Consider the following 13,224-nt stretch of genomic DNA (forward strand, 5'->3'; position numbering starts at 1 on the left):
GAATTCCAAGTTCACCAGCAGCAGAACCCGTGATGGCCTCAGCTCTTCCCCTTCTTGCTCTAATGGAAACCTAACTCTCCCACAGGATGAGGCTGTTTTTCTCCCTCAGCCCTCTTCCCGCTGGCTCTGGAGCGGGGGGCGGGTGGGAATCCTTCTTGGTCCTCACTGCCGTTTCAGACCCCAGATTTGGATCTCATGTCATCGGACAACACGGCCCAGGAACCCCTACTGCTGCCCACGTACTGGTCACACCACTGCTCTTTCTTGTGTCTCAGAGTTCAGTTCCTAGCTCACCACTGTCTTCAACACCAGCCCTGTCTCAGGTCTCGGCAGCGACGCTCATGCTCCAGCACCCTGTCGCCCCGGCGCCCGGCTGCCATCCTCTGTCCCAGCTCCACACCTGAGACCTGGTCATTATCCACGACCTTATGCAATCTCTACGAGTCCCCCTTCTTACCACACTACCTTCTACCTTTCCACCCCACTTCCTCCAGGACCCCAGTTCCTCCAACTGTTGGACCCTCAAAGATCTCCTGGCCCCTTGTCACCGTACACGCCACAGCCCTTCATTATGAGCAAGGTGCCCTCTCTACTGCTTTGCCAACACCTGGACTCAAGCCAAGTCCAGCTCTGTCTAGGCTGCACCTGACACAGAAAGGTGAGAGTGGCTGGAGAAGAGCGTGCAGGCAGGCGGCCGGGTCTCCGGTCAGGACCCACAGCTCGAGTGGGCGTCGATGCTGCCCAGCACCCCCACGCCCCAGCTGTCTCAACAGGACACCTTCGACAACTGTCAGTACAACCATCTCCCATTTCTGTGCGCCCGTTCCCTCTCAAACCCACCTCAGTGCGGCGTGTACTGCCACCACTTCACCAAAACCACTCTGTCAATACCCCAAAGACCCCTCTACCGCCACGTGCAGCACACGGCCTGAAGCCCGTCCCCAATGACCTGGCAGCAGTGGGTCCCCTGCTGTCCCCGTCCTCTACACTCTTTGGGTTTCCGCCTCCCTGCGGGCCCCCGCCTATCACGTCGAGGGCCCCAGGTTCCAGGCCTCGGTCCCCCCGACACGATGACGCCTGGGTCTCCCACTGGGTGCAGACTCTAGGTCCACTTCTGTGCCAACAAACCCCCACCTCTGCTTTGCGCCCAGACCCCTCGTCTCAACTCTTCCTAGTAACTTCATACGTGACGCTTCCACCTGCACGTCTAGGTGGCATCTCCAGCACAGAACTTTTGTTGTGCTGCCCCTCAAAACCTGCTCTCCCCCAAGTGCTCTCAGGTGAAGGCAACTCCATCCCTCAAATGCTCAGGCCCCCTCGGCACCATCTCGCCTCTTCTCCCTCTCACGCTCATCCGGTCCATCGGCTCCATCTTGAATTACATCCAGCATCTGAGCCCTAACCACCACCACGGCCCTGACCCGAGCCATGTCATCTGTCACCTGGAGTACCAGAGTCACCTCCTAGCTGAATGCCTGGCTCCACCCTGCCACCCTAACAAGCCCACTCTCAACACGGCAGCAAGAATAACCCTTTTAAAACATACACCAGATCACGTTATTCCTCTGCTCAAATTGCTCTAATCACAGCCCATGTCTTTCAGAACAAAAGCCAAAGCTCTCAGGATGGTTCCCAGGTCTTAGCTGACCCAGGTGCCACACTTCTCTCCGCCTGTATCACTCCGTTAATGTTACATGGTCTCTTTTTAGTTACTTGAACACAAAAGGCATAGTCTCACCAGAATTAAGAGCCCCTGTACTTGCCGACCCCTCTGCCCGGAATATTCTCCCCTGAAAGAGTCACGTCACTAGCTCCTGGACCTTCAACTCTTTCCTTCTCAATGAAGCCGGCCCTCACCACCCCATGGAAAGCTGCAGCCCACCCCAATGCCCCCCACCCTGCACGTGTGTGTCACTGTACGTTCGTCCTCTAACACGCCACACGGCGTTCTTATTTTATTACGTTTACTGCTCACTGTCTCTGCTAGAAAGCTAGGTCACAACTGCAAAAAGCATTTGTCTGTTTTGTTCACCAATGTATCTCCAATGCCAGGGAGAGCGGGATCTCAATCAACACTGTGTTGAACAGATGCATGAAGATATGCTCCGTATCAACTGCTCAAAACTAGTTTCCCAGCTTCAGGAACATGCATCTGTAGTCATAACAGAAGAGGTTATTCACTTAGAATTAATAACTAAAAGATGGGTTTGTACCTCTGGAACTCAAAGGAAGCACACTGAGTGGAACCTGAAAGGAACATTCACTTTGCAAACATCCCCACCTGGGAATTTATGAAGAACACCAATCAGACACTTCCACAATTAACTCTGACGCCCTTTACATTTACTGTGTCTTCTCAGTACCCGCCACTGAATGATACAACAAGAGACGCACGTGTTGCAGCAAACAAGCGTGGCCTGGCCAGGCAGCGCGCATCTGAGTGGTGGGGGAAGAGTCAGGGAATCCACGTCGTCCTTATAGACCTGCACGTGAGAATGATCTGCCAGAGGAACCTGGAACTTTACAACAGCAACGGAGACACGTACCTTGCACAGGCGTCACCACTGCCCCCTTGAAGTGGGGGTTTATGTGTATGTTCTTGGGCTGCTGTGGAGTCACGGGAGGAGGGGTCATCATCGCCCTCGGGGCCTCGATCTGGGGCGGCAGGTGCATCCCTTGGGGAGGGGAGGGATGGTGTGGATGCTGCAGGGGAAGCAGAGGCTGGAGCTGCTGCTGCTGGAACAGACTTCTGATCGGCTGCTGCTGCGGCGGCGGCGGCGGGGGAGGCTGAGGCTGTGGCGGAGGAATTAACCTCGGAGAGTGCGCCTGAAAAGCACCGGAAAAGAGACACATTCACGGAGATCAACACTCAGAAGAAAAAAGGCCAATGCCTTACAGATTTCACATCGACTGAACTGTAAAAGTTATGACTTGGAAATAAGTTTACAGGAACAACTTGTGTAAAACAGCAGGATAAATAAGCTGCTCCGCCCGCTCACAGTAAGGGCCACTGTCGGACAACACGAGTCAACCTCAGGGCCAGGAGGGAAAAACAGCAGCCCCAGAATAACACGCATGGATTCCAAAAGGAAAAAAAATGCAGTTCCACCATCAAAACTGCCCACCGCGAGCCAAGCGCTGCGCTGGGGACGGAACACAACCTGCCCTGGGCTGTCCCTGCACAGCCAGCCCTGCTCCTCTTTGAGAAAGCCTAGTGAGCGAGGCGAGAACGTGCACAAACAACCCTGCTAGAAACCAGGCTGCAGAAAAGGACAAAGGGCTCCCCGAAGGGAGGTGGGGGAAGCTCCTGAGAAGACGGCATCTGAACCAGGAAGGAGGGGAAGGAGACGGGCCATGCCGGGAGGGGAACAGAACCACCTGAGAGCAGCAGAGGCAGAAACACGTGCCTGCTGGGTACACGAGGGGGAGACCAGTGTGGCTACAGCCACATCTGAAGACCGGAGGACGCGAAGGTGGGAAAATACACCCTCAAGGTGGTCAAGGATCTCGGGCTGTTTCATGGAAGAGTCGCTGGAGAGCAGGAAACCACCACCCACACAAACAGCTGCAGGGCACCGGGCTCTTGTGTTTTAAGCACCTACTCAAAGGTCAGTATGTGGAGTAACGGCGTCACTCCCAACCACCCTCTGCAGTGGGCCCTTGTTAGGCCTCTCCTTCCACAAGAGCAAGCGGCTGGCAAGCAGAAGAGCAGAGGATCTGATTCCGCAAGTCCTGCTTGTAGCCACGGACCAGACTGGCCACACGCAGCAGTCGAGGCAGCAGGCTACTGCCGACCAAAGTCTCTCGTACGATGCGCTGTCTTCCCCGGGATGACGCCGAATTACGGAGGCTTCTCAGTTGTCACGGCATGCATGACGACGACGACTAGCAGTGTGTGAGACGGACGAGGGGAAAGAGGATGGAAGAAGACAGACCGTGTAACAGGCTATGGCGGGAGCTGAATGGAAGAAACGGCCGTGGTCTGAACAAGAGCAGCAGGAAGAAGACGTTTCAAAGGAACAATGAGAATTTTGAAACCAAAGTGTACATGACCTTGTCTAACCTATCCTTCCTCAGGGAGGACTTCTCTAAAGATTCTGAAACTGGCTTAAATCCGTGGATACATACATATGCTCCCAGAAACCAGTCTGTTCCCTCCTCTAACTCATGACATCTGTAATGTGCACATTTGCACATGGTGCGGAAGTCTTTTCTATCTCATTCACCACTGAATCCACACGGAAAGCATGCAGACAGAGGGACGGCTAAGCTAAATCTGAACAGAACTGGGAATGAGCACAGCGCAGGGCCATTCACTCAAGAGCGTGAAGGATTTTTAAGGAAATCGTGTGTTTTAAACAAGGGGAATTTAGGGCCTGGGTGACACCCATGCAGAGAGGCCCAGGGCAGCTAGGAAATGAAGAAACTGAGCTGGCAAGAGCTAGGGCTACAGACCCATGCTCGTGTGGAGACAGCAGATGGCAGGAAGGACAAGGCTGCCGACTTAGAGCTCTGACTAAAAAGAGGCCTGAGAACAACGCAGCCAGAGGAACAGGGGAGACGGAAGGGGCCCTGCTGGAAGAGAAGAGAGTACACCTCAAGCTCAGACGCTCAAAATAAGAAAGGCTCAAGAAAGAGGAGCTCATGGGTGATGCCCAAGGTCCCAGAGTGCAGTCCAACAGGACGGACTGCAAAGGTCAGGTGGCAATTCTGGGAGCACATTCGGGAGAGGGAAAAGAACGAAGTCCAGGCAGCAAAGGATGGACCGAGAAAATGGACACAAGCAAAGACGGTGAGCAAAGGTTATTCTTTCCAGAACTCTGAGGGTGAAGAGTCAAAGAGACAGACAGCTCTGGGGTGGGGAGTGGCCAGGATCAAGGGTGGACACAAGTGTGAGCGAGGTTAAGGTCGTTTCAGACAGCTGTGACCGTTTCAGTAAACTGCAGCTTTAAAACACCACTGACTAGCAGAGATGAGCGTAGAGCATATATGCCAAAGCCCCAGGAGTGGGTGCAGCCCCAGTTCACTGGGAGCCCTATAGCACCTACAGAATTCCAGAGACACGGCATCACTGTCGGGAGGGACTCAGGCCAACTCACACTTGGGCAACGTTTTTAAAGCACCCACAGATCTCCCAGTTGAGCCTCTCTGAAGGAGACACATATGGGCACATACTTCCTCTCTATGTAGATAAGAAAACAGGGAGTTCAGTTACTTTTCCAGGATCATGGAGACACAGTTATGCAAAAAAACTGGTCTCCTGTGTGGCTGGTCCCCCCCCAGGAGGCCAAAATAACGGAGCTGGCTGTTCAGTACATGGCAAGTGGAGGTTGGGGGAGAGGAGATGGGATGGAGAAGAAAAAGAAAAAACTGAAGGGCCAGTCTTCTCGCTATCAGAGAAGCTTAAGAACAGTTGTATGAGCGGAAAACAGTTATTAATATCATCAACCTCTTTATGCTGTAGTCAACCCACCTCTTCCCTGTAGATCAAAATTAGAATTCTCATGCTAAAACAGTAAGTCATCCTTAGAGGACAAATGTATGGACACCAAGGGGGAAAGGAGTGGGGTGGGAGGAATTGGGAGACTGGGATTGACACATTTACATTATCGATACTATGTATAAAATAGACAACTGATAGGAACACACTGTACAGCACAGGGAGCTCTACCTAACGCACTGTGGTGACCTAAATGGGAGGGAAGTCCAAAAGGGAGGGGATATCTGTATGTGTACGGCTGAGTCATTCTGTTGTGCACTGGAGGCTAACACAACACTGCAAAGCAACCAGACTCCAATAAAAATTAATTAAAAGTAATAATAATAAAACAAAACAAAAAACCAGTAAGTCATCTTTTCTACTTTGTTATTTCACAAATGAATGCCTCCTAAAACGTCATTTCTACACGGAGGCAAAGTGTGGTTTTCCCCTAAACTCAGATAATAATGTAGGAGGGTAGACAGTGTGGACACATATTTATATTAAATGAATCTGTCCTTGAAGACTGACTTCTGAAGGAAAAAGCTATAAAATCCTGAGGCTAACTAAAGGAACAACAACAAAAAAATCACTACAACTCCTGTCTTTGTTCCTGAGATGTCTCATCTTTGAAATACAGAGGAAATTCAAATGAAGTTGAAATTACAAGTACTTGATTTATTCCTAAATTATGAAAACTTTTTATGGATACGACAATCTCCATTTTTATGGACAGGATATGACAGTTACTTGTAAGAGAAACTGCTACATTTAAGGAAAAACCTACGGTAAGCAGTGTATAAGAAAAAATATTTTATAAAATACACCATTACTGCTAGATTCTAGATGTAAGACGTTCAGTATTTTCCGAATGGTGCTCATAGGAGCAGCACCTCCCCACAAGCAGAAGGTAAAAGCAAGGCTCCCCTGTGGTTCGGCCACTGGAGGACACCAGGTCTCCTTATCGCCTCTCTATCAGTCGTGTGCAGAGAATTAGTTTGCACTACCTGAATACTAGAGGACTGAATGTGTGTGACCATACACGAAATCATACTATAGATTACAAAGAAACTTGAGCCACTATGCCTTTTACTAAATTTTAACTTCAGACTAAGATAAATGCAAAATATGATACCCACACAAAAGCGTATTTCCATTTGTTCTCAAGTCGCAAGCTCCCACAACGAAACCGTAAAGCTTACCACCACAGGTGGCTGCGTGGGCAGCAGGGCGGGCCTGTGATCCTTGGCTCTTCCCCTCTCACTGTTCTCTCTCCTCTGGTCTCCGGCTCCACGACACATGGACGAACCTCCTCTCCTTCCTCCCCGCCTTGAGCCGTAGCGTCCCTGTTTATGCTGTCGCTCCCTTTCTTCGAATTCAAGCAACGCAGCTTTGGCTTCTGCTGAAAGCTCTATTTGAAAAGATGCATAAGTGTTAGATACCTTCCAATAGCCTAAATCAGATTTATAGGGAAAAACAGGAAAGAAATACATGACAATGAAACTTAGGAACGGCAAGTGCTTCACCCACTACAAACAACTCAACTAGCAGCATCAAGCAGGATACGATCACAGAGACATTCAGGCCCCATGAGTGAGACCAGTTAAATGGAAGACATGCCTTTCCCTTGTAATAAAATACAAGGATCTCCTGTAAATTTTAAAGTGTTTTCATTTGTGCTGAGGGAAGCTAAAAAGAAGAAGCTGAACTTCAACCCAACCACCGCCCTTCATCTGCTAGGCATCCTGCAGTGATGGCGGATGACGCTGGTCAAGACCTGGCTCCCCCAGTCCTAAACCAGGACACTCTTCTAAGCGGAACCAGGACAAGTATTAGTTAACACACAGTGGCACAAGAGACTCAAAAATGACAAATTCCTGATTGTTCTGCTTTAAAAGCAAAACTAATAAAATCACTCTCGAGTCAAATACTTAATTTCATAAAGAATGGAAACTTATTTAATACTGTCATTTCAGATTTTCAGATTTATTTTTTAAAAAATAACAACTTTACTCTGTGAAGAAAGGCTTATATCCATGCAGTCTGAGAGGGAAGCTACAGCAAATGAGAGCAAAGCCACAAAAGAAAAAAACCCATTAATGCAGATATTTCTGGGACACCCAGTAGGTGCTGCTCAGCTCTCTGACCAATGCTTTAGGGATACAAGAAACATATAGTCTCTGGCCCTAAGAAACTTCAGTTGGCACGTTATTCTGAATTCCTAGAAGAAAAATGCTAACTTATTCATATATGGTTCCTTCATTTTAAAATATTATCTAAGTTATGATAATGTATCTTCCATTAATAAATGAATACCTTCTAAAGATTTCACTGCATTCTACTAAGAAGGATTGTTATGCCCTCTTCCACAGTGAAGGGTAAATTTTAAAAATTACCAGTTTATCTCCTACCTTGGATTCCATAATCATCTCCAAACTCTTCCAAAATCTCTAAGCCACATTTCATTTTCTTGCAATTGTTTCTATGGTATTCCCCTCCCCTTCAAATGAATCTCTGACTCCGTTCAAAAGAAAATTTAATCTCCTCTTAACAAGCACAGACTTTTATTCTCATCTTGACTACATGATTGGTTCACATACACATTTTATGCAGTGAATCAGCGATTATTTTGCTAGTGGTTCTAAGTGTCAAGATTAATTTCACTATCCCCAGTAATAAAATGGTTTCAAATGACATCTTTAATCAGCAAGTAAAAATGCTTTCCTCCAATTGAGACAAGCTGTCACAAAAGGTCACCAAAATATGACAGGATGGAAATTACATTTGTAACTTCAACTGAAATGTTAATTTCCCTTTAAGTGTTTTCTGAACTATGTCCATATTCCAAAGTAAAGAGATATAGCTCAATGTAACAAGGTTTTACAGTGTTGTCCCTTTCTAAAATGTGCTTAAGAAAAACATATTTACATATAAATAATTTTATAATAGTTGAACTAATACATAATGAATATCTATAAAACACAGTTTACTTGGCAAAATAAAAACAAATGACAGTCTTTTTTTTTTTTTAAACAGATAACTGAATCAAGAAATTTGTGAAAATCTTGCAAATACAAGGACCATCGTGTAAACTGAAGGCGGTATCCTATTGCTGGTACTAGGTGACCTTAAACTGTTTATTACTAGATGAAAATATTTTTCCCAAAGATCCTTTGCCTTCAGCAAAATTAACTGAGGATATTATTTCAAGAGAACTTTATGTGGGCATAATAACAACGGTCTTCAGGCTAAAGCAGTAAAACATAATTTAACACATTACATGTGCCAATGAAACTGAGAATATGGCAAAATCTAGATGCCTCCTCATAGAGAAAGAATTGTCAAAGCCTAACTAAAATAAACATAGTCTTTCATTTATTGCTTGTACTGCTTCCAAAGAGAATCTGAGGTCCACCTCCTAGGGCAAAAGAACTGGCAGCTCTGAACTGCTGTGCTGACACTTCAGGGTAACTGGTCAATGACACCCACGTTTCAGAGATGGCTTTTGACATTTCCATTCAAAATAAATCTTTCCCTTACACATGTATGTGCTAGAAACCCTTCTCAACTGCATTCTGTGAGAGAATTAAGCCCTTTTACCCAATGGGGTCCTTTTTATGTAATGAATGAATGTATTTCCTAAGTACGTAGTTTTGTACCATCCTTGGGAAAACTGAGAAACGGTCACGTTTTCTCTAAGGTATTTAATTCCCAGAATCCTGGTTGAGGATAAAAGCTCACTACTTAAGATCATAACTCAGGTAAAAGCCCAAAATTCCATATCTAATCCAATCTGTAATTCAAAATACAGATCAACAACTGTGAATTAGGCTCTACAATGGTCAAGACTGTCATAAATATGAATTAGTGTTCTTCATATTTAAGGATGACATCATATATTTGAATGGAAAGAAGACTAAAAGTGACCAAATGCCCTTCCAGATTTTGAAAAGAACTCACTAGTCCACATGCAGATGGAAGGGTCAGAAATGGGGGATGCCAGACCATCATTTCATTCTTCTTTTTAGAGTGGAGTGTTCTTAACATTAATCAATGATATCACAAAATAATTATTTTTATTTGTATTCAGAATGTTAAAAGACATCATTTGTCAAGAAACACATATCATATGAGACGACATATATACTCTGGTAGTAAGGTATTTTAATCCCATTACAAAGAGTAGGTAAGCAGCTTTATACAATCAAATAAGTGCAAGCATCTGTATACAGAACCTGAAACTGATATTTTTACCACCAGGAGTATACAAAGTGATGAGTACAAATGTATGTGAATTTCTAGTATACCAAGTACTGTAGTAGCTTCTCTTTCTCACTGAATATTCTTCTTCTATATAAAATTAACCTTTTGTTGGAGGGGAGGGGTCTTAAGGAAATAAGGGAGCTCACTGCTTTAGGAAACCAATCTCTAAAATGAACAGAAAAATCGTTTTTGTACTGGGAATAATCCTAACTTTTCAGTTACTAGAAAACTCATGTTTTCAAACACTAAGCTTTCTTAAGTTAGGGCTTACAAATAGGGAACAGAGAAAGATACTTTTAAAGTATCATTTTTACTTGCCCTATTATCTAGCCAAAGAATCACATTCTGCACAAATACATTTAAAGCCTTTTTTCTTAACGTTTAAAAAAATGGTAGATGGTCAAACTGTTTATGCTTCAGACACTCTGCCTCTAAGAACCCCAGGCCCTCTCTGCCCATATGTAAAGGGCCAACCTGCCCATCACTACCCCTCTTCCACCCTCTTGTCTCAGGATGACATGACTATAGCAACTGAGAAATGCCTTAAAAAGAAAAAAAGGAAAGGAAAAAAAAAAAAAAAAAAGGTTCGACACAAATTCTTTTCAGTAAAGTAAATACAAATGACCCTGAAAAGAATGAAATGAGGCAAAGATCCTGAAAAGAAAGAGATGCAGGAATGAAACAAGTACAACTTATGAACACAGGCAAGCTGGACATTCCAGAACACGTCAGCGCTTGGGTCAAGGTCAAGTGAAAAGAGATGAGAAGACCGTAGCTGAGGAGCAGGGGACGGGAGAAGCAAGGGCGCTGAGGATGTGGGGAGGGTGACCCATGAAAGGCCCCAGGGCCCGTGAGGAGCTGGCTGCAGAGAGGGAAGGTTACCATTCCTGACGGTGTCTGTGAAGTGGTTTCACATCCTTAGAACGTGTAGCTATCCCAGTTATTAAGATGTGACACATATGTTCCCCAATTTATGTAACAAAGCCACAGCCCACCTACACAGAAGCAGAAAAGAGATGATTCACCACCACCACCCGCCCCACATGGCACCTTCCTTCCCTAATAAGCCGCTGCCCATTGCCCTCTGGTGTTCAGCCAGGGGCGCCATCTTTCCTTTGTTCATCTTATCCCAGCCCAAGATTGAGATGTCTATCTATTCCAATAAGCTTGTTCCATAATGTTACCAATTACTCCTGCTGACGGATACTTTTGGTCTTTTCATCCCCTTTTTAAGACCTTTGATTCATCTCCTTTTACCCAAGCCCAACTTTTCAGCTCCGCTTTCTTAGAAACCTATGGTGTACCGGTTCAGACCAACCGGCAACTTTATACCATAACTTAAGAACAGTCTAGGGAAATCCTGGGCCAAAAGGCAGAAGGAGGAAACTGGAGGGAGAAGAAATGGAGAACACTAAGTCTCTAGGTCAATCTTTCCACAAACCTCACTTAGTAAAGGAACATGATAAGACTGGCTCACTACTGTTAACCCTGGCATCTTGTGAGCTTAGTGCCCTGACAGAGAATTCCTATCTGCCACTTAAAGACACACACTCAGGGTTCCGACTGAACACGGCTACAAATAACAGTTTTATGAAGTAATAAAGGTAGTAACTAATGGCTAGTTTCTTGACTTTTACTTTGACCAAGACCAGAGAACAAGTACAACAACCCTCTGTCCTTCCATCCTTCCACCCTCCTACCCTCCTCCTTGTAATACGGGACAATATCCCAGTGGTTCTCAAAGTATGGGTTCCAGGGCAGCAGGAACAGCATTACCTGGGAACTCACCAGAAATGCAACTTTCTTGGGCCCCACCCTAAACCTACTGAATCAGAACAGCTGAGAATGCATCCAGAAATATGTGTTTTAACAAGTCTTCTGGGTGATTCTGCTGCTCAAATGTGAGAACCACTGCTTTATTCTCTGCAATGGGCACTAGACAGAACCACAGACAAGGGGGGGCGGGGGGTCAATACTGGAAAAGGCTCTGCTGATTAGCAACAGCCTGCAGTAGGTCTGTAACAGGAATGACGTTCAACTGATTGTGCTACAAACAAGTCATCTTGTCTCATTAAACACTGAGAGGAATGGCATACAGAACAACAACAAAAAGAGATGGTTATAATAACACTAAAAGGTACAAAATAAAAACAGTCTGGCCCAGAATTAGCCCTGGCAACCTGGACAGTCTCGGGAAGGGTAAAATGACCCTGTACCACCCCACACCACCTTCCCAGAGCCAATCAAGAACCACACAGTCTGCATGAGAGCAGGTCTAAGCCACAGACTCCAAAAGAAAAACTATTAAAAAAAACAATCAAATATTTTATTCAAACATGTTTTAATCCAGAAGACAAGTCATTTTTATAGACCGACCTTTACAGCACCGTAACTCAGCTCTCACCTCACACAGACCATCCACCCTCTGAATGCCATGCATAATACTCTATAAAGGTAACTTTTTTTTAATCTGTTTCATTAATCATAACAGTACTATGGAGGAAGTTGAAATGGGAGTGAAGGATGGGAGACAGGCAAAAAAAGTTACCCAAAGTTTCTGGAATGTTCCTTCTCTCTCTAGTTACATCTGAGAGCCTAATAATTGTTCCTTCTTTCCTTTCAGTTTTGAAACGTAATCGTCCAGATTCTTCATCATCATCCTCTTCTTCATCTGACTCCTCTTTCATGTCCTTCTGCAGCTCCAAAGTTTCCATGCCTCCCTACATTGCAGACATACAAAAAACAAGAGGAGGGAAAGTGAGTTCATATTCTTTTGAATTAAATATTGAATAATGGTTATGTATACACATATGTGTATGCACACATAAAAGCTCTTTATATTCAAGATGTAAAAATACTGCAAAATGTCCTATTTGTAAAGCCATGTGAAACATTAAACTGATCCCAGGAGACAAAATCTCAAACATTAAAAATTAACAATGTTAGAAAAAATTCGAATTCCTCCTCCTGGTTAATATACAAAGTCTTACACATTGTTACTACTTATACTTCTAAGAGAACAAACATGAATTCCAAAAATCCCTGCTGGTCTGGAGTCTAATTCAGAGCTAAACAAAGTTCAAAATATTAATTAAATTAACACTAGTGTTCCCGTGAGCTTATTAGCCTATAACCCACCTTGTAACTCACATTAGATGACAGCACACTCCTTCCCGTTAAACAGGCTCCACATTTCCTGTAATTCCTGACCCCATCTACTTTGATTTCCAATGCCAGGCAAGCGCTCCAAATCTGCTGTTGGGTTGATTTGGTTTTTTTTCAGCCTCCATAATCTCTCCTGTAACATTTCTCAACCCTTTCTACTTCGTTCCACTGCCTAGTGTTCGTTCATTACCACCTCTGGCTCAGATTATTAACCATAAAACTATTTTTTTTCTTCATTCACATCACACTAAAACCAGTTTTTATCTTATATTTCACTACATCAGGATTCCTACAAAAATTCTGCCTAATCTGGTCCC

General features: G+C 45.0%; 1 protein-coding gene across 8 annotated transcripts in view; it reads right to left on the reverse strand.

The window, feature by feature from the left end:
* RBM33 (RNA binding motif protein 33) overlaps positions 1–13,224 on the reverse strand; it is a 114,911-nt gene that overhangs the window by 60,149 nt on the left and 41,538 nt on the right. For all 8 annotated transcript variants that reach the window (XM_036864039.1, XM_036864035.1, XM_036864034.1 and 5 more), the window contains 3 exons: positions 12,291–12,462; positions 6,682–6,890; positions 2,547–2,826 (listed from right to left, as the gene is read on the reverse strand). In XM_036864039.1, the coding sequence (XP_036719934.1) occupies positions 2,547–2,826; positions 6,682–6,890; positions 12,291–12,462 (661 nt within the window). The remainder of the gene's footprint in view (positions 1–2,546; positions 2,827–6,681; positions 6,891–12,290; positions 12,463–13,224) is intronic.

Source organism: Balaenoptera musculus, chromosome 9 (genome assembly GCF_009873245.2).
Source record: "Balaenoptera musculus isolate JJ_BM4_2016_0621 chromosome 9, mBalMus1.pri.v3, whole genome shotgun sequence".
NCBI lineage: Eukaryota > Metazoa > Chordata > Mammalia > Artiodactyla > Balaenopteridae > Balaenoptera > Balaenoptera musculus.